The sequence below is a fragment of the Lolium rigidum genome, chromosome 7 (assembly GCF_022539505.1).
Source record: "Lolium rigidum isolate FL_2022 chromosome 7, APGP_CSIRO_Lrig_0.1, whole genome shotgun sequence".
NCBI classification, from domain to species: domain Eukaryota; kingdom Viridiplantae; phylum Streptophyta; class Magnoliopsida; order Poales; family Poaceae; genus Lolium; species Lolium rigidum.
The window spans coordinates 329,551,215-329,575,654 of NC_061514.1; the positions used below are offsets into that span (position 1 = coordinate 329,551,215).

At 43.3% G+C, this 24,440-nt stretch overlaps 3 protein-coding genes across 5 annotated transcripts; 1 reads left to right on the forward strand and 2 right to left on the reverse strand.

Annotated features, from left to right (window-relative positions):
• Positions 1-897: 897 nt before the first annotated feature.
• Positions 898-4,427, reverse strand: LOC124673406 (peroxidase 2-like). Its single transcript, XM_047209490.1, has 4 exons — positions 4,360-4,427; positions 1,647-1,848; positions 1,384-1,549; positions 898-1,292 (listed from the first exon to the last, which is right to left on the reverse strand). The coding sequence occupies exons 1-4, from the start codon at positions 4,425-4,427 to the stop codon at positions 898-900; spliced, it is 831 nt and encodes a 276-aa protein (XP_047065446.1).
• An 8,289-nt stretch (positions 4,428-12,716) lies between these two features.
• LOC124673407 (peroxidase 2-like) lies at positions 12,717-13,620 on the reverse strand. The gene is made up of 3 exons (XM_047209491.1): positions 13,483-13,620; positions 13,200-13,368; positions 12,717-13,108 (listed from the first exon to the last, which is right to left on the reverse strand). Exons 1-3 carry the CDS (start codon positions 13,618-13,620, stop codon positions 12,717-12,719), a joined length of 699 nt encoding a protein of 232 aa, XP_047065447.1.
• Positions 13,621-17,024: 3,404 nt separating this feature from the next.
• Positions 17,025-24,426, forward strand: LOC124678515. 3 transcript variants are annotated; one of them, XM_047214388.1, is made up of 6 exons: positions 17,025-17,111; positions 17,191-17,343; positions 23,347-23,459; positions 23,537-23,592; positions 23,690-23,769; positions 24,317-24,426. In XM_047214388.1, exons 2-6 carry the CDS (start codon positions 17,285-17,287, stop codon positions 24,351-24,353), a joined length of 345 nt encoding a protein of 114 aa, XP_047070344.1. In that variant the 5' UTR covers positions 17,025-17,111; positions 17,191-17,284; the 3' UTR covers positions 24,354-24,426. The 3 variants fall into 3 exon arrangements, 2 of the variants coding, with proteins under 2 accessions (XP_047070344.1, XP_047070343.1); XM_047214387.1 differs by having other exon boundaries at positions 17,031-17,343; XR_006994523.1 differs by lacking the exons at positions 17,025-17,111; positions 17,191-17,343 and adding an exon at positions 22,918-22,963.
• Positions 24,427-24,440: the final 14 nt, after the last annotated feature.

A 24,440-nucleotide genomic window follows, 5' to 3' on the forward strand; every position in this document is an offset into this window, starting at 1 on the left:
CCGAGGAGGAGGCCGCGGAGACGCAGGTTGGCCCTTCGGTCATCCACGTCTTGTCGGCCTCCTCCTCTTCGTTGTACCCCGACATCTAGAATAGCTTCAACGGCGATGAGGATACAGCTGCAAACTAGGTAGTGGCGGAGTTATTCTGAATAATCTATCTAGTGTTAATGTTTATGAATATTTATAGTGTCAGAGTTACCGATGTTTAATCGATGTTCTATCAATGTTTAGGTAAATGTTAAAGTTTAAATCGATCAAATCACTGTTCATAGTGTTGAATTTGAAGTGTTCAAATGCTTCCTCTTTCAATAAAATGCATCATCTTGTAATCCACTCGTGTCCTAAAATACATCGTCTTGTAAACCATACCTTACAGAGGTGATGTAAAAAACACGTTCTGGTGATGTAAGATTCATATGGCATCCCTTTTTAATGCCCTATTTTACATCATCTGCTGAAAATGCTTTAAGAGATGACGTGCTTTTTCTACCATTGTACATGCTATTTAAAAGTGTAACCACTTCACTGTCCACCATATGTGTTTTGGTTCTCGCTTCTCACTGGCACTTGGGGTTGATTGCAATATTGACCATAGAAGAAGTAGTTCCTCTGTTTCCGTCGCAGAATTATCTAGATTGGTATGATGATAGTACCATCACTCGAAGTATGATTGAGACAAAGGTAAGATATTAATCCTCCATGCCTTCGCACGAGAATTCGTTACACATTATACACATGAGGACGCACGAGTGCAAGTATGCACGGGTACAGTACAATACAACCACCACACATTCACATGGTACGTACGTATACAAGTATGCTGGTGCTGGTACGTACTGGCCGCCGAGGACCTTATTTTCTTCACGATGAATAGCACCAGCGTTGGCGACGCCGAAATTACGAGTTCACCTTGGAGCAGCTGAGCCTGATCTGGCCCTGCGTCCCCGTCTTCGGCGCGATGTTGCCCATGTTCACCATGGCCGTGGCGAAGGCGCTCCCGAATGCCGCCGGGTTTGACGCGAAGCTCCTGACGGTGTTGTCGGTTCTGCCGCCGTTGAACAGCACCTGGTCGGAGTGAAGGAGCCCCTTCTGAGAAAGGAGGTTGCTGTAATAGGCGTTGTCGAACGCGTTGGGGCTCGTCCTGTCCAGCGGCGCCAGGCTGCTGTCGCTGGAGCCGGTGGGTTGCGGGCAGTTTGCCTTAAGCGAGGTCGCGAAGGCCGTGTCGATGTTGGTCTCGTTGTAGATCCTGTCCCGGAAGTTCTTGCACTGCGACTGCCCGATCGTGTGAGCGCCTGAAGTGCAGATCAATCATTCAGAAGTCCGTGTCAAAACTGAATGTCGATCGTGTCTTTGTGGGGGGAAGAGAGACCGTGTCTAGTGTACCTGAGAGAGCGACCATGTCTGTTACGCTTAGGCCCTTGTTGCTGAACTTGGTGGTGAGGTCCTGGAGATCGGAGGAAGGAGGAGGCAGGTCGTTTTCTGCATTTGTCTTGCTTGCGGTGGTGGAGTCCCTCCTCCCCAGAGGAACTGTCCAAAAGGGCCCTCCAAGCTGGCGCATGGCATGCACAGAAATTAGTTCCAGTCTTCCAGACCACAAGCGTCAAGAAATAAGCCATGCCAAAATGCATGTATATCATGTAGCTCACCGCGACCACGGAGTCACGGGCGGCGACGGCGAGGATGTCGGCGCAGGAGACGGTCTGCTTGCACACCGCCTCCACCTGGGTCTTGGCGTTGTCGATGACGTTCATGCCTCGAATGGAAAACTGTGCTTTTTTGGGTTGTGGCTTGATGGAGAACAATACATCGCACTGGGCATATATATAGCCAGAGGTTTTGGCGCCACGGCTAAAACCTCCAAATTTTGTTGCCTAACTGGTACATGGATATATGCTCGCAAACATCATCGTCGATCAAGGATACCCCACAAACCAATACTATTTGTGGGTTTCGGTCGAGATGCATGGTTAGCATGCAAAGTTCTCACATATTGATTTGATTACCAGTTTAGTACAACCTATTCGTCAAACGGCCAATACCAACTCTGCATTATCCGTGCAAAAAATCAACTGCATTATTCGGTCAGTGTATGCAATATTGCATATGGTCAGTTCGATCGGGCCTTAAGATAACGATTAGGCGAAAGCATGCACGCCAGTGACATATAATATGTGCACCATCAGCTGGATACACATTACATGTTTCACGTGTGGTTTGTGCTAATGCAGGCAATTTGATCCATGTATCCATTATTTCATTGGCATCTGACCTGAATGGAACGTTAGCATCTTTTCTCCTTCAAAACCTCAGTCGATTCTCAATAGTCCATAGAGTCCCATAACTAGGTAGTACCTATAGACCGCGTACGCTCCTAGGGGAGTAGGGGGGCAGCGTGGGCGAAACCCTGGTCGCCGCGCCTCTGTCTTCCTCTCCCCGTAAATCCTGCCGCCGGATGAAGTGGCAGCCTGGCAGGCCTCTCGTCCACAGGGAAAAAAATCATCGAAATTTCGACCGAAATTTGCGAATTTGACGGATATCGACAATGGGCGAGAATATGTAATCTCGACCGAAAATATCGCATCAACTTGAATTCATCCGTGATATTGCAGTTCAATAAGAGATAGAGCATGTTTCCAGCATGTAATTTGTTGTACTACAGTGGTTGAAGGACTACCTATTGTAGGTAGGTTATTAGTTCGTTTCCTCACCACATCATTTTATTTTTCGAAAATAATTTGAATTGCAGACTTTGAATCTGCCCGAAATATTTGAAAAGTTTGAACGAAACTTCATTAATTTCTCAAAATTTGTGAATCTCTGCGAGGTGCGAACAAATACAAAATCTAAATCTTAAACCCTGCTCGTCCCTCCCAATGTGGGACCTCTGGCCTAGTGTGATGTTCGTCCCTAGATGGTGTTGCGCTGGGTAGAGCTAGAAAACTGAGGGCATAGCCTGAAGAACTTTTTGTTAGTCGTTGCATGGTTGCGGTGGCTTGAATATTTAGGCATACCACTACATTGTGATAGGTTAAGAAGGTTACAACCTCTATTAGAGAGTATTTTGCATAGGGTCACTCGCTGGAGGGGGAACTTCTTGTCCTCTACTGCTAAGAGGATTCTTATCCAAGCATATCTAGCTAGTGTTCATATCTACTAGGAAGGTTGGCGTGGCGACACGCCGCTCCCGTGGTGTTGACTTCTTGGAGTATACAGCTAGTTTAGATCAATAAAAGAAGGTATGAAATAATCAATAATATAACATAGTATTATTTTTCTTGAATAAAAGATGAGATGAATAGTGGAGGTAGGGTGATGGTGAGGTGATATATAAAGTAGGCGAGAAATAATTGAGTATGCTAAAAACTCTAGAATGTGAGCTCTGTAAAGAAATAATTTTTTTTACATCAAACAACTCTTGTTTGAATGTATAATTGCTAGGCTACTTTGGGATGTCCTATTTGAAGCTTTTGACAAACAATTCACAAACTTTGAATCTGTTGCATCTTAGTGGCTTCATGATAAAAGAGGTGTGTAGAATAATATGAATTATATAGTCTTTAACAAGGTTATTTGGATTAACACTAGAAAGGTGTGGCGTATGATTTCAACCTATCAGAATCTGGAAGATCCCTTCAATGAGCTGGAGGGTGCAAATTTAGCCACATTCATGAACCTGATCATCTACAGGCTGAAAAAACCTCCAAGTCTTCCAGCAGGCTGACATGCACCGGATTCGAGTGAATTTTCACTTGGAAAACATCTGCTGAAGGTGTGGGACATTGGACATGGCGGCTATGAGACGTTCGAATACTTGAAGGCGCAACCTGAATATGACCCTCCGATCCATAGCTAAGCTGTCCGGTGATGAACTATTTGAAGCCTGGTGCGATGGAGCTTTTGAACGGTCCTAGTAGTGATTTAAAGATCGGCATCCGATCTGTTGTGGTCTAGTTCTATAATAGACTTTGGGCTGAGGACAAGGATTTTGTTACCGAGTGAAATACCACGGTTACTGGTACCCGTAATTCCTAGCCCCTCCAGCAAATGAGTTTATTGTTCAAAACAATCTCCGTGCATTCGAATTTATTTTAAATTTGGGTTGGTTGGTTAGTCTAGCATAAACCATATGTGTTCCTCCTCCGCTATAACTGTTAAAAGTATAAGCAAATTAATATATGATTTAACTTGAAAAAAATGATTGATAGATCATGACTAGAAACAACAAGCAAACTAATCACGTAGACTAGCAGAGTAGATGAACAAATCACATCTAGACAAGATAAACCGATCACATCTACTAGAAATACCAAAACTAGAAATTCTGGTGAAGACTAAAATAGAAATGGCAAAAACACATACAATGCAGCGTTGGCATTGGCACTGGCAGCGGCAACAACAATGGCAGCAACATCGGTGTTGTCGCCCATGTTAAGCTTGTTGAAGAGGTTATTGATGCCTAGGAAGAAATCGTCGTTCGGGAACTCGTCATCGGATGATGTTGTATTGCCAGTAATGGTGCACAAGTGATACGTCTCCAACGTATCGATAATTTCTTGTGTTCCATGCCACATTATTGATGTTATCTACATGTTTTATGCACACTTTATGTCATATTCGTGCATTTTCTGGAACTAACCTATTAACAAGATGCCGAAGTGCCGATTCTTGTTTTCTGCTGTTTTTGGTTTCAGAAATCCTAGTAAAGAAATATTCTCGGAATTGGACGAAATAAAAGCCCGGAGGCCTATTTTCTCACGAAGCTTCCAGAAGACCGAAGACGAGACGGAGAGGGGCCACGGGGTGGCCAAACCCTAGGGCGGCGCGGCCCCACCCCTGGCCGCGCCGGCCTATGGTGCGGGCCCCCCGTGCCGCCTCTCGACTTGCCCTTCCGCCTACTTAAAGCCTCCGTGACGAAACCCCCAGTACCGAGAGCCACGATACGGAAAACATTACTGAGACGCCGTCGCCGCCGATCCCATCTCGGGGGATCCTGGAGATCGCCTCCGGCACCCTGCCGGAGAGGGGAATCATCTCCCGGAGGACTCTACACCGCCATGGTCGCCTCCGGAGTGATGAGTGAGTAGTCTACCCCTGGACTATGGGTCCATAGCAGTAGCTAGATGGTTGTCTTCTCCCCATTGTGCTATCATTGTCGGATCTTGTGAGCTGCCTATCATGATCAAGATCATCTATATGTAATTCTATATGTTGCGTTTGTTGGGATCCGATGAATAGAGAATACTTGTTATGTTGATTATCAAAGTTATGCTTATGTGTTGTTTATGATCTTGCATGCTCTCCGTTATTAGTAGATGCTCTGGCCAAGTAGATGCTTTTAACTCCAAGAGGGAGTACTTATGCTCGATAGTGGGTTCATGCCTGCATTGACACCAGGACGAGTGACGAGAAAGTTCTAAGGTTGTGTTGTGCTTGTTGCCACTAGGGATAAAACATTGATGCTATGTCTAAGGATGTAGTTGTTGATTACATTACGCACCATACTTAATGCAATTGTCCGTTGCTTTGCAACTTAATACTGGAGGGGTTCGGATGATAACTCTGAAGGTGGACTTTTTAGGCATAGATGCGGTTGGATGGCGGTCTATGTACTTTGTCGTAATGCCCAATTAAATCTCACTATACTCATCATGATATGTATGTGCATTGTCATGCTCTCTTTATTTGTCAATTGCCCAAGCTGTAATTTGTTCACCCAACATGCTGTTCGTCTTATGGGAGAGACACCTCTAGTGAGCTGTGGACCCCGGTCCATTCTTTAATACTTGAAATACAAATCTGCTGCAATACTTGTTTTACTATTTTCTCTGCAAACAATCATCTTCCACACAATACGGTTAATCCTTTGTTACAGCAAGCCGGTGAGATTGACAACCTCACCTTGTTTCGTTGGGGCAAAGTACTTTGGTTGTGTTGTGCAGGTTCCACGTTGGCGCCGGAATCTCTGGTGTTGCGCCGCACTACATCCCGCCGCCATCAAACTTCAACGTGCTTCTTGGCTCCTCCTGGTTCGATAAACCTTGGTTTCTTTCCGAGGGAAAACTTGCTGCTGTGCGCATCATACCTTCCTCTTGGGGTTGCCCAACGAACGTGTGAAATACACGCCATCAAGCTCTTTTTCTGGCGCCGTTGCCGGGGAGATCAAGACACGCTGCAAGGGGAGTCTCCACTTCTCAATCTCTTTAGTTTGTTTTTGTCTTACTTTATTTTATTTACTACTTTGTTTGCTGCACTAAATCAAAACACAAAAAAATTAGTTGCTAGTTTTACTTTATTTACTGTCTTGCACTCTATATCAAAATACAAAAAAATTAGTTACTAGCATTTACTTTACTTATTTCATCATGTTTCCTTTTAATTTTACCACAAAGAACATACCGGTAGGACGTGGGTCTATAGTTGGGAGAAATAATATAGAAGAATTCTTCAACCATGTTAGTACTATTGATGATTTTGAGGATAGACACTTGGTAGACCTTGCGCCTACTTATGAAATTGCTGCCGCGCATTTAGTTCGCTTGTTGGAAACCAAATTTGTTAATCTCAATCCTATAATCCAACATATGTTTTTCACACTTGGTGATATGGAAGAAGGGGAAAAGAAAGATTTTGTTTTAGAAACCCTTCTTAGAGAATTTGGTGGTCTAGCAAGAGAAGCTAGAAAGGTCTTTGCTAAATTTAATATGCTTGGTTCTCCTACTAATTTTGCTAGTCTCCTTGAAAAGATGGATATGGATAGAATAAGATACACTAATAATATTGATGATGGTGAGGAGATCAAAGCACCAATACCATGCAAGCTCCTAGCTATGAATGATGCACTAGAAAATAATTATGCTTGGCTTGTTCCTGAAAATTTATTTGATGAGAGTAGCACACCTAAGACTAATGAAAAGGGAGATGCTAAAACTTATGTATCTAATATAATATGCCTAGTTGAGAAAACTCCACACCTCGCTGAGAATGCACCACCCTTCGATAATACTTGAGATACACTTTCCGCGCCTAGCTGAAAGGCGTTAAAGAAAAGCGCTTATGGGAGACAACCCATGTTTTTACCTACAGTACTTTGTTTTTATTTTGTGTCTTGGAAGTTGTTTACTACTGTAGCAACCTCTTCTTATCTTAGTTTTGAGTTTTGTTGTGCCAAGTTAAGCCGTTGATAGAAAAGTAAGTACTAGATTTGGATTACTGCGCAGTTCCAGATTTCTTTGCTGTCACGAATCTGAGCCCACTGCCCTGCAGGAAGCTCAGAAAATTATGCCAATTTACGTGCATGATCCTCAGATATGTACGCAACTTTCATTAAATTTGAGCATTTTCATTTGAGCAAGTCTGGTGCCATTTTAAAATTCGTCAATACGAACTGTTCTGTTTTGACAGATTCTGCCTTTTATTTCGCATTGCCTCTTTCGCTATGTTGGATGAATTTCTTTGATCCACTAATGTCCAGTAGCATTATGCAATGTCCAGAAGTGTTAAGAATGATTGTGTCACCTCTGAATATGTCAATTTATATTGTGCACTAACCCTCTAATGAGTTGTTTCGAGTTTGGTGTGGAGGAAGTTTTCAAGGGTCAAGAGAGGAGTATGATGCAACATGATCAAGAAGAGTGAAAGCTCTAAGCTTGGGGATGCACCCGTGGTTCACCCCTGCATATATCAAGAAGACTCAAGCGTCTAAGCTTGGGGATGCCCAAGGCATCCCCTTCTTCATCAACAAATTATCAGGTTCCTCCCCTGAAACTACATTTTTATTCGGCCACATCTTATGTGCTTTTTCTTGGAGCGTCGGTTTGTTTTTGTTTTTGTTTTATTTGAATAAAATGGATCCTAGCATTCACTTCATGGGAGAGATACACGCTCCGCTGTAGCATATGGACAAATATGTCCTTGGTTTCTACTCATAGTATTCATGGCGAAGTTTCTTCTTCGTTAAATTGTTATATGGTTGGAATTGGAAAATGATACATGTAGTAATTGCTATAAATGTCTTGGGTAATGTGATACTTGGCAATTGTTGTGCTCATGTTTAAGCTCTTGCATCATATGCTTTGCACCCATTAATGAAGAAATACATAGAGCATGCTAAAATTTGGTTTGCATATTTGGTTTCTCTAAGGTCTAGATAATTTCTAGTATTGAGTTTGAACAACAAGGAAGACGGTGTAGAGTCTTATAATGTTTTCAATATGTCTTTTATGTAAGTTTTGCTGCACCGGTTCATCCTTGTGTTTGTTTCAAATAAGCCTTGCTAGCCTAAACCTTGTATCGAGAGGGAATACTTCTCATGCATCCAAAATACTTGAGCCAACCATTATGCCATTTGTGTCCACCATACCTACCTATACTACATGGTATTTTCCCGCCATTCCAAAGTAAATTGCTTGAGTGCTACCTTTAAAATTCCATCATTCACCTTTGCAATATATAGCTCATGTGACAAATAGCTTAAAAACTATTGTGGTATTGAATATGTAATTATGCACTTTATCTCTTAATAAGTTGCTTGTTGTGCGATAACCATGTTTACTGGGGAACGCCATCAACTCTTTGTTGAATTTCATGTGAGTTGCTATGCATGTTCGTCTTGTCTGAAGTAAGGGCGATCTACACTGAGTTGAATGGTTTGAGCATGCATATTGTGAGAGAAGAACATTGGGCCGCTAACTAAAGCCATGATTCATGGTGGAAGTTTCAGTTTTGGACAAACATCCTCAAATCTCTAATGAGAAAAGAATTAATTGTTGTCAAATGCTTAAAGCATTAAATGAGGAGTCCATTATCTCGTTGTCTATGTTGTCCCGGTATGGATGTCTAAGTTGAGAATAATCAAAAGCGAGAAATCCAAATGCGAGCTTTCTCCTTAGACCTTTGTACGAGGCGGCATAGAGGTACCCCTTTGTGAAACTTGGTTAAAGCATATGTATTGCGGTGATAATCCAGGTAGTCCAAGCTAATTAGGACAAGGTGCGAGCACTATTAGTACACTATGCATGAGGCTTGCAACTTATAAGATATAATTTACATGATGCATATGCTTTATTACTACCGTTGACAAAATTGTTTCATGTTTTCAAAATCAAAGCTCTAGCACAAATATAGCAATCGATGCTTTTCCTCTATGAGGACCATTCTTTTACTTTTAATGTTGAGTCCGTTCACCTATTTCTCTCCACCTCAAGAAGCAAACACTTGTGTGAACTGTGCATTGATTCCTACATACTTGCTTATTGCACTTATTATATTACTCTATGTTGACAATATCCATGAGATATACATGTTACAAGTTGAAAGCAACCGCTGAAACTTAATCTTCTTTTGTGTTGCTTCAATACCTTTACTTTGAATTATTGCTTTATGGGTTAACTCTTATGCAAGACTTATTGATGCTTGTCTTGAAGTGCTATTCATGAAAAGTCTTTGCTTTATGATTCACTTGTTTACTCATGTCATACACATTGTTTTGATCGCTGCATTCACTACATATGCTTTACAAATAGTATGATCAAGTTTATGATGGCATGTCACTCCAGAAATTATCTTTGTTATCGTTTTACCCGCTCGGGACGAGCAGAACTAAGCTTGGGGATGCTGATACGTCTCCAACGTATCGATAATTTCTTGTGTTCCATGCCACATTATTGATGTTATCTACATGTTTTATGCACACTTTATGTCATATTCGTGCATTTTCCGGAACTAACCTATTAACAAGATGCCGAAGTGCCGATTCTGTTTTCTCGCTGTTTTTGGTTTCAGAAATCCTAGTAAAGAAATATTCTCGGAATTGGACGAAATAAAAGCCCAGAGGCCTATTTTCTCACGAAGCTTCCAGAAGACCGAAGACGAGACGGAGAGGGGCCACGGGGTGGCCAAACCCTAGGGCGGCGCGACCCCACCCCTGGCCGCGCCGGCCTATGGTCTGGGCCCCCCGTGCCGCCTCTCGACTTGCCCTTCCGCCTACTTAAAGCCTCCGTGACGAAACCCCCAGTACCGAGAGCCACGATACGGAAAACATTACTGAGACGCCGTCGCCGCCGATCCCATCTCGGGGGATCCTCGGAGATCGCCTCCGGCACCCTGCCGGAGAGGGGAATCATCTCCCGGAGGACTCTACACCGCCATGGTCGCCTCCGGAGTGATGAGTGAGTAGTCTACCCCTGGACTATGGGTCCATAGCAGTAGCTAGATGGTTGTCTTCTCCCCATTGTGCTATCATTGTCGGATCTTGTGAGCTGCCTATCATGATCAAGATCATCTATATGTAATTCTATATGTTGCGTTTGTTGGGATCCGATGAATAGAGAATACTTGTTATGTTGATTATCAAAGTTATGCTTATGTGTTGTTTATGATCTTGCATGCTCTCCGTTATTAGTAGATGCTCTGGCCAAGTAGATGCTTTTAACTCCAAGAGGGAGTAATTATGCTCGATAGTGGGTTCATGCCTGCATTGACACCGGGACGAGTGACGAAAGTTCTAAGGTTGTGTTGTGCTTGTTGCCACTAGGGATAAAACATTGATGCTATGTCTAAGGATGTAGTTGTTGATTACATTACGCACCATACTTAATGCAATTGTCCGTTGCTTTGCAACTTAATACTGGAGGGGGTTCGGATGATAACCTGAAGGTGGACTTTTTAGGCATAGATGCAGTTGGATGGCGGTCTATGTACTTTGTCGTAATACCCAATTAAATCTCACTATACTCATCATGATATGTATGTGCATTGTCATGCTCTATTTATTTGTCAATTGCCCAATTGTAATTTGTTCACCCAACATGCTGTTCGTCTTATGGGAGAGACACCTCTAGTGAACTGTGGACCCCGGTCCATTCTTTAATACTGAAATACAAATCTGCTGCAATACTTGTTTTACTATTTTCTCTGCAAACAATCATCTTCCACACAATACGGTTAATCCTTTGTTACAGCAAGCCGGTGAGATTGACAACCTCACTGTTTCGTTGGGGCAAAGTACTTTGGTTGTGTTGTGCAGGTTCCACGTTGGCGCCGGAATCTCCGGTGTTGCGCCGCACTACATCCCGCCGCCATCAACCTTCAACGTGCTTCTTGGCTCCTCCTGGTTCGATAAACCTTGGTTTCTTTCTGAGGGAAAACTTGCTGCTGTGCGCATCATACCTTCCTCTTGGGGTTGCCCAACGAACGTGTGAAATACACGCCATCAACAAGCGCTCCCCAAAAACCTGATCGCCCTCACCCATACAGATCTACACGAGAGGAGGAGTTCCGGAGGCCTACTGTCCCGTCTGTCGGTGGACGCCAAAGGACGAGATGAGTAAGACGATTGCGGCGACACAAGGTTCTTGAAGGAGGTAGACGCATATGTGTCTCGTGTAGGATAGGGTTTTCGTTCGCGCTTATATAGTGTGGTTCAGGAAGGTCGTGGGCGCAACCCACATCCGAGTTGGCCGAACCACGATCCAGAAAAAAGCATAACGAAATGGTTGCGTTAACGTGTCCGTCAATAACTCGTTACTAATAACATAATTAATTTCTTGAACATCATTAATGGCTCATAATTAATAACATGACATGATTATTTTCCCCAACAACAAAAATAAGTAATTAATTTCTTGAACATCGCTAATGGCTCATAATTTATAACATAACATGATTATTTTCCCGAACAATAAAAATATGTAATTAATTTTTTGAACATTGTTAATGGCTCATAATTAATAATATTATTATTTTCCAAAATTGCAAAAATAAGCTCGGCTCAGGGAGATTCCCGCATTCTGTGACGTATCGTGATGAAGCGAGCATTAGATGAGGAGCGCGCGAGGGTTCTCTCTCTCTCTCTTCTCATGCACTTACAAAGACTAGAACATCACCCCTTATAAATCATTCCACATCTCCCTCAAGTAGTAATGTGAGACTAAACTTTAATCCCACCCCTTGCTATACATGAATGGGCCAAAGAGAATTTCAGAATTTTTCTTCAGTTATAGGCTAAGGTCCAAGGCCAAATTTCAATAATAACTCCATGTCCCAACTCATTTGTCCGAGATTTTGACTATTTCTCTCCTAGACAATACATAAAAAATGTGTAAACATTATCGAGTTCAAAATTTGCGTGTTGTTTGAGAATCTCGTCAGGTCCGGTTATCTCCGGTAACCAAGGTTACTGGAAATCTTGCCCCCTCCAAGATTTTCTGCTTCTTATCGGTACCCAAATCCTTGCTTGATGGCAGCTACCTTCGGTGACGAGGTAGTTTTAGTAGATACAATTCGTTTTACTTGCGTAACTACTTTTTATGCTCCAAAAGGTTCCGATGGTTGCTTTTCGAAGTGAATGGAGCTAGAGAGAGATATCTTTTCTTGTAAGAAAATCTTTTGGAGCGAATTCCCAGTGAAATAGTGCGCAAAGCTGAGCTGCAACGTGGTACAAAACTAATGGAGCCGGTCATGGTTGAAGTATTTTAGTTTCAATTAAAAGAAAATCAGGGCAACCCTTCCATGAAGAAAAAAAATGCATGTCGACCCATGATTTGAGATAAAGGGAAGCAATTGATTTTCTCCATGCCTTTGCACGAGAATTCATTACACGGTATATTACACCACACGTTCGCAGGTAGTAATAAAAGTACTCGTGTTGCCTGGTATATCGGCTATCGAGGCCTTATTTAGTTCATCCCCGGCGGATAGAGTGACGATCGACTCCCAAACTAAGAGTTCACCTTGGAGCAGGTGAGCCTGATCTGGCCCTGCGTCCCCGTCTTGGGCGCGATGTTCCCCATGTTAACCATGGCCGTGGCGAAGGCGCTGCTGAACGCCGCTGCGCTGGAGGCGAAGTTCCTGACGGTGTTGTCGGTGCTGCCGCCGTTGAACAGCACCTGGTCCGAGTGCAGAAGCCCCTTCTGGGACATCAGGTTGGTGTAGTAGGCGTTGTCGAAGGCGTTGGGCGTCGTCGTGTCCAGCGGCGCCAGGCTGCCGTCGCCGGAGCCGGTTGGTCGCGGGCGGTTGGCCTTGAGCGACGTCGCAAACGTCGTGTCGATGTTGGTCTCGTTGTAGAGCCTGTCCCCGAAGTTGAGGCACTGCGCCTGCCCGATGGTGTGGGGCGCCCGCATGTTGCGGATAGCCTTCTTGTCGAATATTCCTCGCAAGCCGTCCGCGGTTTCAGTTTTAGCTGAGAGAAATGAACGGTGTGGTACCTGAGAGCGCCACCATGTCTGTTACGCTGAGTTGCTTGTTGCCGAAAGCGGTGGTGAGATTCGTGAGGTCGAAGGAAGGAGGAGGCAGGTCGCGTTCTGCATTGGTCTTGCTTGCGGTGGTAGAGTCCCTCCTCCCTAGAAGAACCGTCCATGTCGGCCCTCCGAGCTGGATGCAGGGCATTGCAGAGTTAACTCCAAGAAACAACATGCGACAGTCGAATGCCATCGATCATGTAAACGATCACATGCGTGGCTGGTGAGAGATAACTGTCGAGCTTACCGCGACTGAAACACTGAAGCAACGAGAGAAAGACTGAAGCTTGCTCACGTTAACAAAGCAGTCGTCGAGTGGAAGTGCAGCCGGAGCAGCGACGCGCCCATGCATGCCAGGTACGGTGTGCGCGACGCGCGCGCGCATGGATGGATGAGTCGTTTCATCCGGCCAGGGAAGGAAAAGGAAAAGAAGATGTGTCGCACCTCTGCACGCACGCGACGAGCCAGGCTGGCACCAACCAATTCAACTGTGGCTTATTAATGCTTCTGCTCTATTTTACTGCATGTATCTGAACATCGATCGGAACGCAGGCACGCGCGCCATTCGTTGATGCAGCCTTTATTTGTTTTGCTCATTTATTTTTCCTCTTGCCAACAATTTCCTTTCATCGCTACTCGCAAATTTTTGGCTAGTAATACGAACACTAGTCGCCTAGCCGGGCCACCGTTTTGGCTAATTCGCAAAACTTTGGCACCACCAAAAGAAAGAGCACGCACGATCGAGTGTACGAGTACGTACATGCACGTACGTGTGATTAATTGCATCCATGATTCGAGAGCCAGAGTTGGAACTTGGAATTATACCTAGTTAATAATACTACATCGGTTCGCTCGCTCGCATCGATTAGTTTCAAGCGTGAACGACTACTATAGTTGAATTTGGTTCCTTTTCGCTGCTCATCAATGACTGAATATACCCGAAGCGACACGACGCCTCCGTCTTCTTTTTTTACTACATGCGCGATTTTTTTTTAAAGAAATAAGAAATTCACACGGTCAGCTCGAAGAAAAAAACAAGCTAGCCAGACCGCTTGCCCGAGATCTAGGCCAGGCCGGCGGCTCTCCTACCGTCGACATGGTGCCCTGGAGGTGGAGGTGGAGCACCCACATTCACTGGGACGGCGGCGCTAACAATTGGCTTGCTATAGTGGGGCGACGGGGGCTTTGCAGACCTACTCTAGGCTCGGCCTAGCCCATCGGGGCATAATGTGCCCATACTGACGCGTCCGGTTGGCTACCGCGACGGTGGTGGAGGCAGTTCCCTCCCGTGCGACTGCGATGTTGCCGTCTCCATCTACTGTTGTGCTCTCCTATTCCTCCTTCTAGGCCTCGTGACCGCGTGGAGACGATCGGAGGTGGCGACAAGACCGTGGTGGCGCCGCATGATGGTGGGCGACAAGTTGGATGGACCGCTTCGAAGCGGGTGTGGTAGTGGTTTCTTGGGGGTTGGGAGAAATCCCCGTCGGCTCGATGCATGCTGGTGCTGCCGGTCTTTCCAGAAGGGCTTCAGGTGTATGGTGTACCCCTTCTTCACTCCCGGCCCATCGAGTACCGGGGGGAACCCGGTTAGTACGCGGCGGTTCAAAAGTGCTAGACGGCGGTGGGACAAATACGTTGGATGCAACAGTTGCGGGTTGTCTTCGCCTCGTTAATCTGCCGTTGTTGGCTTTTTTTTTCTCTTTTTTTTTAAAAAAAATATATTTTAGCTAGGACTATGCTTCCCTGCTGCCCATCGATTATATCATGTGATTCTATATATTTACATATGATGAGGACGAAAAGGAGGAACTGTTCGTGCAAATGATGTCGTGAGACAATTATTCGTCTTGGGCGCCGCAAATATTTAACTCGGGGCACTCTCTTTTTCATTGAAAGGGGGGCAATCACGCTGGCAGAAGTCCAAGTGATTTTTACATTTCCAATGAAATTTTGGGGCTGCGTTAATTGTGAGTGAGAGAGACGCACAGTTGTTTAGTACTAGTAGTGCGTTAATTGTGAGTTCTACTAGTACTTTCGCCTACCACACTGTTGGGTTGCTTCCCCTTGCATCGCATGCATCCCTGTCTTCCCCGGCACCGGCGCACTTCGCTCGCCCAAAGATGCATCCACGCGCCTCCCCTGCAAAAGATTTATCGACGCGCCGCCGCTGACCCTATCTGTGCCGGCGATGCACCAGCCGTGGGGTCCCTCCAAGCCATAGCCATCCCCGTTCCCCGGTCACCGGCCGCCTCCAAGGTCCACGCAGCCGACGACCTCTACTTCCTCGGTCAGTCCTCCTCCTCCTAATACGCTTCGTCTCCCTCCGCATAGTCAGAAAACAAACCATAACCCCCAATTTTCTCCTTTCTATCCCAGCTCTGCCTGCTCCCCAAGACAGGCGGCGCCCTCAACCTCGCCGGCGGACAGAGGGAGACATTAGGACACATCCCCTCGTCTTCCACGCGAGGCATCTCCTTGGCCGCCATATCCGGCGCCATCCACCACGAGACTGCTCCGTCCTGTCCGGCTCCTCTGACCAACTCGCCGGAAAAAGGCCGCACCCGCCACAGCCGGCGAGCCATCTCTCACCCATCTTCTTCTCCCTATTACTAGGCCAGACCAATTATTGCAGGACGTTGCCCGGAGTCTAATAAGAGAAACACCATCTTGCTCAGCTTCTACTGATATTTACGATTTGGATCCCGACAGATCCTGTTTGTAGTTTCTTAGCTTTAGTACCTTGGTTCAGATTGGTTTCACTGTAGTAGCTTATGCAATTTCCTTGCCCAAGGCCGCTGGACAATACTAATTCAGTTAAGCTCTGTTGATCCATGCATCCTATTATGATTCAGAACAGCTGTTGTGATTTACGATTTCGGCATGCCAAAATTCGATAGCAGGCCATAAGATCGTACATCCTATCCACTGGACGCTCTTTTCAATGATTGTTGCTTATTGATTTTAAAATCTATGGGCACGCATGGTACTATACCCATAATTAGACTTTCTTGTCATGCCGATAGTTTGTCCGTATGTATGTTCTTACCAAATTCCGATTTTCTTGGTCTGAACCAAGCTTTTTTTTGTTGGTTCTTGTTGGTCATGGATAGGGAGAGATCATGGTCGCGGTCAAGGATTTGGATCTCAACTGCTAGCCTCAAGCACAAATGTTCCGCCAAGAACAAACCTTCCATCTCTTCCGACCCATAATAATCTCTTCTTCTATTTCTACCAGCTGCTCATGTAATTCTTGGTTAAAAAGAAAAGACCCCCCCTCCCCGCCCCCCGCCGCCCCCAGTAGAGTTCATTACTTCTCTAATTAACTTACTTTCTCATGTGGACAGATGCATCTGGTTTGTGAATAATGACTATGTTAGCTTTGGTAAGTTAAAGAGCATTCCCTGACTAGCTATACCTTATGTTCATACAACTATAAATGTTTACTTTTGTTGATTTGGAGCTGCCGGTGCTGAAGGAAAACCGTTATGTCATGCAAAACTGATAAATTCAAAGTCAAGATCCCGCTTAATACTGATTTTAATAGAATGATCCATGTGATCAGAAGTCATTCTGTTTTATTAGCATTGAATCTGTAGTAATGAGTATTGATTAAACAATGTGTAGTGCGATGTAAACCACTGAATTTTGGCATCAAGCTAGCGCCATGATTTCCATGGGAGTCTAATGAGAGCTTGAAGTGAATCTTTTTTTGTATTTGGTTGCCTATTTGTAAATCATATTATTAGAATAGCTAGCTTACTAATGAGCTCATCTGCTTGTGTGTGTTTTGCAGGTCAATGATTTTATTCACATCCCATGGAGACGAAAACCAAATTCATCATGGTGTAATTGTGATGATCCAAATGAGTACTTCAGGTCTGTTTGTAGCCTTATTTTCTGGTTACGTACTGACAACATATTCGCATTTTCTCTAGTAAGTCCTATTTTGTTTCAGGATATGAGGGGTATAGCTCAGGACCACGTCCCTAGCAGCCACCACGCTGCTGATGTCATTGGAGAGGTCGCCGTTGCAGTAGTGCTGCTTGGCCATGGACAACCTCAAGCACGAGGTGACCAGGATGGACACACTCGCGCACATCACCTTCAAGTATGGAGTTGCGATAATTCTAATCCCTACACCCATGATGTTGTTGTCTGGTTGCTGCATCATTTTATTGCTCAATGCAAGGAACTATGTATGGAATACCAATTGTTCAGTCCAGCTGTCAGAAATTATGATATGGAGTGTCTCTTAATGCTGTGTGGCTTAGTGCTCAAAGAGAGTACTTGTCTATGATAATATCTAAAATTAACCCATATTTTCCGTAGTATGAGACGTAGTGCTGGTATGGTCTTTATCAGAACCCACTCGAAAACACCACGCGAAATATGATGTTCATAGTCACAATGTCTTGTAATCATGCAATGTGATGCAAACCACTGGTTTTAGAGTGTCATGCTTTCCGGGGGAGTTCATGATAGCAGTGGAATGGTCATGTTTTTCTGCATTTGGTCGCAGATTTAGAAATCGTATTGGTCAAGTTTAAACATTTGTGAGTTTGATTACCACTTTTTTCCGTGCGTAGATATTTGACATCAAGAGGAAAATAAGGTCCATGCCATCCTCTAAGGTTGAATGGCTTAAGTCAAACATCAAAAATATAAACATGCTCTGAACTCTTCTCTCTTGATATTGATGATGATGATGATGATGAAATGCTTCTGTGATACTCTGCTTGGTTTTGAGTGCTAGAACTTGTGTTTGGATATTATTAGTTGCGGCCTGCTATTAAATGTTTTGAGCCAAGATTGTGGTATGGCATAGGATAAAAGGTTACTTTCTTGAAGTACTAAAGCACGCCATCTTGATGATGTACTAGAAGTCTAGCGTAATGCTAGTGTAAAACCTCTTTTGTTCTGTTGATATCTATTGGCTCTTTCGTCTGGAGATATTTAAACAACCCTTTGGTCCTCTGTTCTCCTTGGGTTCGGAGTATTTTTATAGGTGTCCTTTTGCTTGACTCAGTAGCATAACATGTTTTTGAAGTCGCTTTATTGCTGGCTGTTTTGAGTGATATTTAGGGAATTATCATTCTGTGGTATCTCGACTTCCACATCGTGTATTGCTGTTTTGGATGTTAAGTTAGAACAAATCCATTGCTAGTGTCTTTCTTTGGCACCTTCTCTTGTTATTCTCATGAATCACTTCTTAGTTCTTGTATATCATCTCCTCATGCAGATGAAACATGAGTATTTTCTACTACAGACAAGGTCTCAGTAAGTATGCCTAAGATGTCTAGTTCACATATGTTAGTTTGTACGTGGAAGCTAAAATGCACTGAAAGAAGCCATTGCTGTGAATGGCATTTGAGTTTGCATATTCTGTTTATACATGTGTTGTCATGCTAAATCTGGTATTACGATGGCGGTTTGCTCCGCGGCTATCTGATGGTTAGTGCGATTCAGTGGGATGCTGCTTAATTTGTAGATGATGCATGTCTACAGTCTCTGGTTTCTGTATGTCTCCTCACGTGCTTGCATGACCAATAGGTTTGTATTAAACTCGGATATGTGGCGTTAAATGTATTTATGCCTGCCAGTTCTATTAGTAGCTGGAATAATTAATTGTTACTAGTCAGACATGTCTTGCTAGGAGTAGATTTACGTATTTTGTTTCTATGATCCAGTCCAGGAGAGGTGAATATTGATTCAATTTTTATGCTCAATTATAAGAAATGTAAATTTGATTGAGAACATGTTGTGGAAAACAATTTATTTGATACATAGCTTGGAATTCTATCTACCTTAAGGTAACCAAACTACCAATATTCTATTTTTAAAATTCTGAGATGACCTGTTTTGAATGCACATATATTGGTGCTCCTTAATACTGCTGAATATTTAGATTCTAGTGTCCAGCAAATATTCTTGCGACATTTGATATTATACTATCTGATCACTTGTAACTAACAAACCTGCTAGTATAATTTTTGTCTCGTAGTGCTATTAAATTGGTTTTCATGGCGTGGTTGTTGTATTATAGCATCATATATCTATTTTTAGTATCTAATAAGCTTCCATGCCTGCTTGATTATTCTATAATAGCATATATATAGGACTGATTACATCTAACTAGTATATGACTGATTACATCTAACTAGTATTTAGAATCAATACCTTCTTTTTTTCCGAGAAAACGCAAAAAGCCTTTGCGTTTCATTTCATTGAAAAGAAGGAGGAGAACAAAGTTTTAAATGTTACAACCCACGGAAGGGGGAAGCAGACAAGGGTCTCAATATACAAGAAACGGATTAATGCACATCCCAGGTGCTCGGCAGAATGGCACGCAGGCCTAGCGCGCCGGCCCTGGCCCATAGGTTAGCCTTGTACCGAAGCTTCGCAGTGACGTCGTTGATGGAGGGTGCCGCACCATTGAAAACGCAGTCGTTTCGCTGTTTCCAGACCATCCAGGGGATGAGCAGCGACATCGAGGCCATCCCTCTGCGCATGGCCTTGGGCGTCGCCTGCTTGGCCTGGTTCCACCAAGAGATGAGCGTGTCGTCGTATTCAGGTGGCCTGCAGGTAGCGCGCAGCCGGGCGAGGATCTCAAACCAGACTTGTCTGGAGAAGCCGCAACCGATCATGAGGTGTTGCATCGTTTCCATGTCCTGGTCGCAAAGCAAGCAGCGTGCATGGTGTGGTACAATGTGTCAAAAAATGCAACTATATATAATGTTGGTGAAGGTACCACATGCATGCTATCTTTTCTTTCTCTTTAAATTTGTTATCAAGGACTAGATTAAGATAGTGTTATACAGGGAAGTGATGTGATGCACTGAATTTTTCATGTCCTCAATTTATTTTTTCATGCCAAATCAAAGATACTAGCTAAACCTAGTGATTATTTAATTAACGTAGGTCTGGATTGAAGGCTTGACTCAATTTTGTTGGCTTTTTTTAGAAGCCTCGCGTGGCTCCGCATGGTCCCTTGCTAACCTGCTACGCTCGCCTCTATCTGCTTTGGTGCTTTGGTCCGCAGGGACCAAGCCGTTCCGGCTCCTATGGTGATGCTGCTGTGCTGGCTGCAACCTCCTATGCCCCGCTCGCAGTTTTGGGCCTGGCAGCCCCTCAGATTGGACTACTTCGTCCTTCACCTGCACCCTCGCCAGCAACCACCGCCTCGCCGCTCGACAGCGCAGCTTCGGGTCCTTCTCCCTGCTTGATTCCCCATTTTGTGGGTAGTACCTAAAGCAGTACATTTTTGTGATAAGCGATACAAACTTTATAGTTATCAAAGATGTGCAGCTGATTGAACCTGATTTATTCTTATATATCTGAGCAATAGTCGGTGCTGCTAGTTCAACTAGTTGCTGTTGGTGTGCTGCTTTTGTTTTGGAAATAAGTTTGGCATTATAAATAACATCTTAATTACACTCTGTTGATCACCCTGAACAAAATATAAGGCTTAAATAGTAATAATTAGGAATATGAAAATAGTATTTTTAAGTTCTTAAAGTAAAATAAGTTAATAATTTTTTTTCATTTACTATCTGACCTTACCAAAATGAAATTTTGATCCTCCATTTTTCTTGCGCATTTGATTTCATCTATGTATCCCTCCCTTAACTAGTAATAAAATTATCTCAACTCTCACTAAATTGACATTTAGGTAAATATCTAAGTGCATTGTTCTTGTACTCATTTAACGTGTTCTCCTTGTAGACTAAAATTCGTGGATAAATTATAGAAATAGGTCGTTGTGCATCCTACAATTCAAAGCTGGATGGACAAGTAATTTTAAAGGTTGGTTTGTTTAGTAGCCTAAAGGTGTTCTCTCAGGTCTTTGTATGCTTAAGATTTTTTTTTTATGTAGTACTTATTTCTGACATTGAATGAATATAATATCGATCAACCCCTAGCTTGCTATCAAGCCAACTAAATTCCCAGTTTGTGACTTTTATGAAGTTCTTCTTTTGTATCAATCAATACTTGGTTTTTTTTTGATGTTTGCGCTACCTGCCACAAAGTTCATCTAATACTCACTATTCATGGTTTCTAATGGTTGACACAATTTGGGAGATTCAGATTAGTTGAAAATAACCTCATGTGAATATGTCAAAGGTACTTCTATCTCTAGACAAGGAATCATGTGCAGATGGATCTGTTAATTTGAGGTGATTTTCAGTAGATAAATGATACTAGCTTTGTATTCTCAATTATCTCCCATGTTTTCTGGGCACACGATTTCCCTTTTTTTATGTCTGTACAACATAATTCCTCAATGTGCATAGCTTTGTCTACCCACTTTGGATGTTGTTTGTGCCTTTCTGTAATGTTCACTCTTGCCTCATGTTGTTATTCTGGTAGATTCCTAGGCATGTTCAGTCATGGTCGTGCATGCCATTGTTTGTTGTCTTACTTTGATCAGTACAAGTTAATGTGTGAACTAGACGCCATTTGTATGGGCTGTAGCATTAATATTCATTTGCACACATATTAATCCCTTATATTTTGTCACTCAACACCTTTTGTTGATGTCATCTTCGTTGCATTTGAACAACAAGTTAAAAGTGTTAGAGTTGAACTTGTTAAGGAGTATTAGTATTGTTGTTAGTCTTTATGAGTCCGTATTTATCTAGGTTTACTATTCTTGTGTCTGAAGTCTTTTGCACTATATATTGTGGCTTTTGGCCCTCTGGTCATAGAAGGCCATAGAAGTTGCTATTTGTCTAACATGGTATAAGAGCCCCGTTAGGGTTTCGCACGTCTCAACTGCCGCATCTGTCTACGTGCACCGCTGCCGATCTGTTTCTGGTGCCGATGGATCTGTGTGTGCTATGTCAGCTGCTGCTCTTTCCCGTCCGTGCAGGCTGCACATTGCTACCCTAGATCGGTCTGCTTGGTGCTGGTCCGATCGATTATGAATATTGCTCCTTGTCCACTGCTACTCCTGCATGGAATCGTGACCAAAGACAACCATGCTGCTCTTGCCGTCATCCAATTCCCGATGCTAAGGACGTCGTCCTTCCGCCTGCTGCCGCCGGATCTCCGGCCTCCGTGTGCGTGGATGTACCGCCTGCTGCTGGCCAGCCGCCCACCAGATCGTGGCTGCTCTCCTGATCACGGCCGTCTGACCACATCGGCGTGCTGCTTGTGACAAGGCCGTGCACTTGATTTGCTGGGCGTTGACGTGCTCGTTGGTTAATTTCAGATTTCTGTGTGCTTCCGTGTGCTTCGGGTGTTGCTGGGCCGCTCATTTTGGGCCATGCTTGGCTGCTGATCTGCACATGTTGTGCTGCTACATAATTGTTGTTGGGCTGTTGCTACCGATTGGTGATTCTGTTAAGGAGCATTAGTATTGGTGTAGGTCTCTATGAGTCCGTATTTGTCTAGGTTTACTATTCTTGTGTTTCAAATCGTTTGTACTATATATTGTGGCTTTTAGCCCCTGGTAATACAAGTTGGTATTTGTCTAACAGAACCCACTATTTTATATATTTTCGGATTGTATTACAGCTGCTGTAGTTTTTTTAAGAATATGCATGTGTTAGTATTGAAGTTTTTTAAGTTTAAAGATATGTGCGTGAATGTCTGCCTCATTCTTTTAACAGTTTGTGGTAGTTTTTATATTGTGAAGTTGAATGGCTGCCCAGAGATGATAATAATCTTTGAATGAAAACAGTTACCAAAGTTTGCATACCGAGGAGAATATTGTTGGTTCACTAGAAGTAAGCCCTAAACTTCTTTTATAATGTTCTCTATCTAGTACCTAAATGCGCTTCTGTATGATTTACTCGAGTTTCCATATTTAAGCATTCTTCCTTTCTACTTAATCACAAGGTCTTTTTTATTGTGGCTGCCATTTTCTTTGCCATATGCCTCGTCGGTCTCTCAACCTTCGCTTTTGACCCTGCAAAAGAACATTTTGTTTTTATTTTTTTAAAATCTAGGGCACTCGTAGTTTTGATTGCCTATTGATCATTTCAATGAAATGAAGTTGGTGCCGGTGTTGTGGTGGTAATGATGCAATGCAAGTGATGCCAATGTGTCAATGAAGCATGGAAATAACATATTTACATTTACTAATTATCAGTTGTTTTTTTCATTATAGGGGCCTTTTCAAGTTGCTTGAATGCTTTGTGTACATCTGTTCTCTAATCTGGTACTTATTGATACTTGTACTACAATGTGATTCAACAAACGCAATGGTGCTGCAATATAAATGTGAGTTATGTTGTTGCCTTCTCATTGATGCATGTGCCCTTGCTGCTTATTAAAACACGGATTTCTGTTAACTGCAGGGACTTGTCCAGCAATCTGTTGTGGGGATCAGGAGCCTCACTCGTCTGCGTTTCCTGTAATCTCCTATTTTTGTGGTCTACTATAATATTCTTGGCATTGCTTGGTGCTTTGAAAAAACAACAACCCTGATGTTAAACTTGTTTGCTTTTTAGGTAGGAGTGTGTCTACCAATTTCTTCTGGGTGGAGGGGGTTCCTGAGCGTCAGCATCCTCAGAACATTCAAGATTAACTTGTAAGCCTAGCTCCTACCAACTAATCTCTGTACTTAGTGTTCTTTGTGACGTGGGAATGCGATTGCTTAGTTAGTATCACTCTGTACTAACATATTGTGTGATTTGCAAATGTTAATGAATGATGCTTCTCTAGTTTCTTATCCCTCTGTTCCATATTAGTTGCAGATTCGGATGTATCTATACAAAAAATGTGTCTAGATACATTCAAATCCGTAACTAATATGGAACAAGGGAGCACCTACCCCTACATCTCTCCATCAGATTAGACAAGCTTGCCCCAAGATTTACACTTACTTGATTATGCGTAAGTCTAATGCATTGTGAGAAATCAATAAAAGCTTCATCTACACTTAATCTGATTTATTTATGGTACTAGGATTTTCTCTAGATTTGAAATGTTAAGTTTTTTGGGCTAATCACAGTTAACAACCACCATCTGTGGGAGACTAGGATGACTTTATATGTTCCGATGAGCTCTTTTCTCTCTTCCCCTATACATGGCTTCTTCTTCTCTTGTCCTCTCTTTCTCATTACATGATTTTGCAGGAAGGAACATTGCGTTGGACGAGTTTGGCTGCCGTAAAGACTAAAGTGGAGTTATGAATGCCCGCTGAATCGAGCTCGCTAATCCAATGAAGAATGCTTTAATTTTTAAAGTAAGCAAAATGGT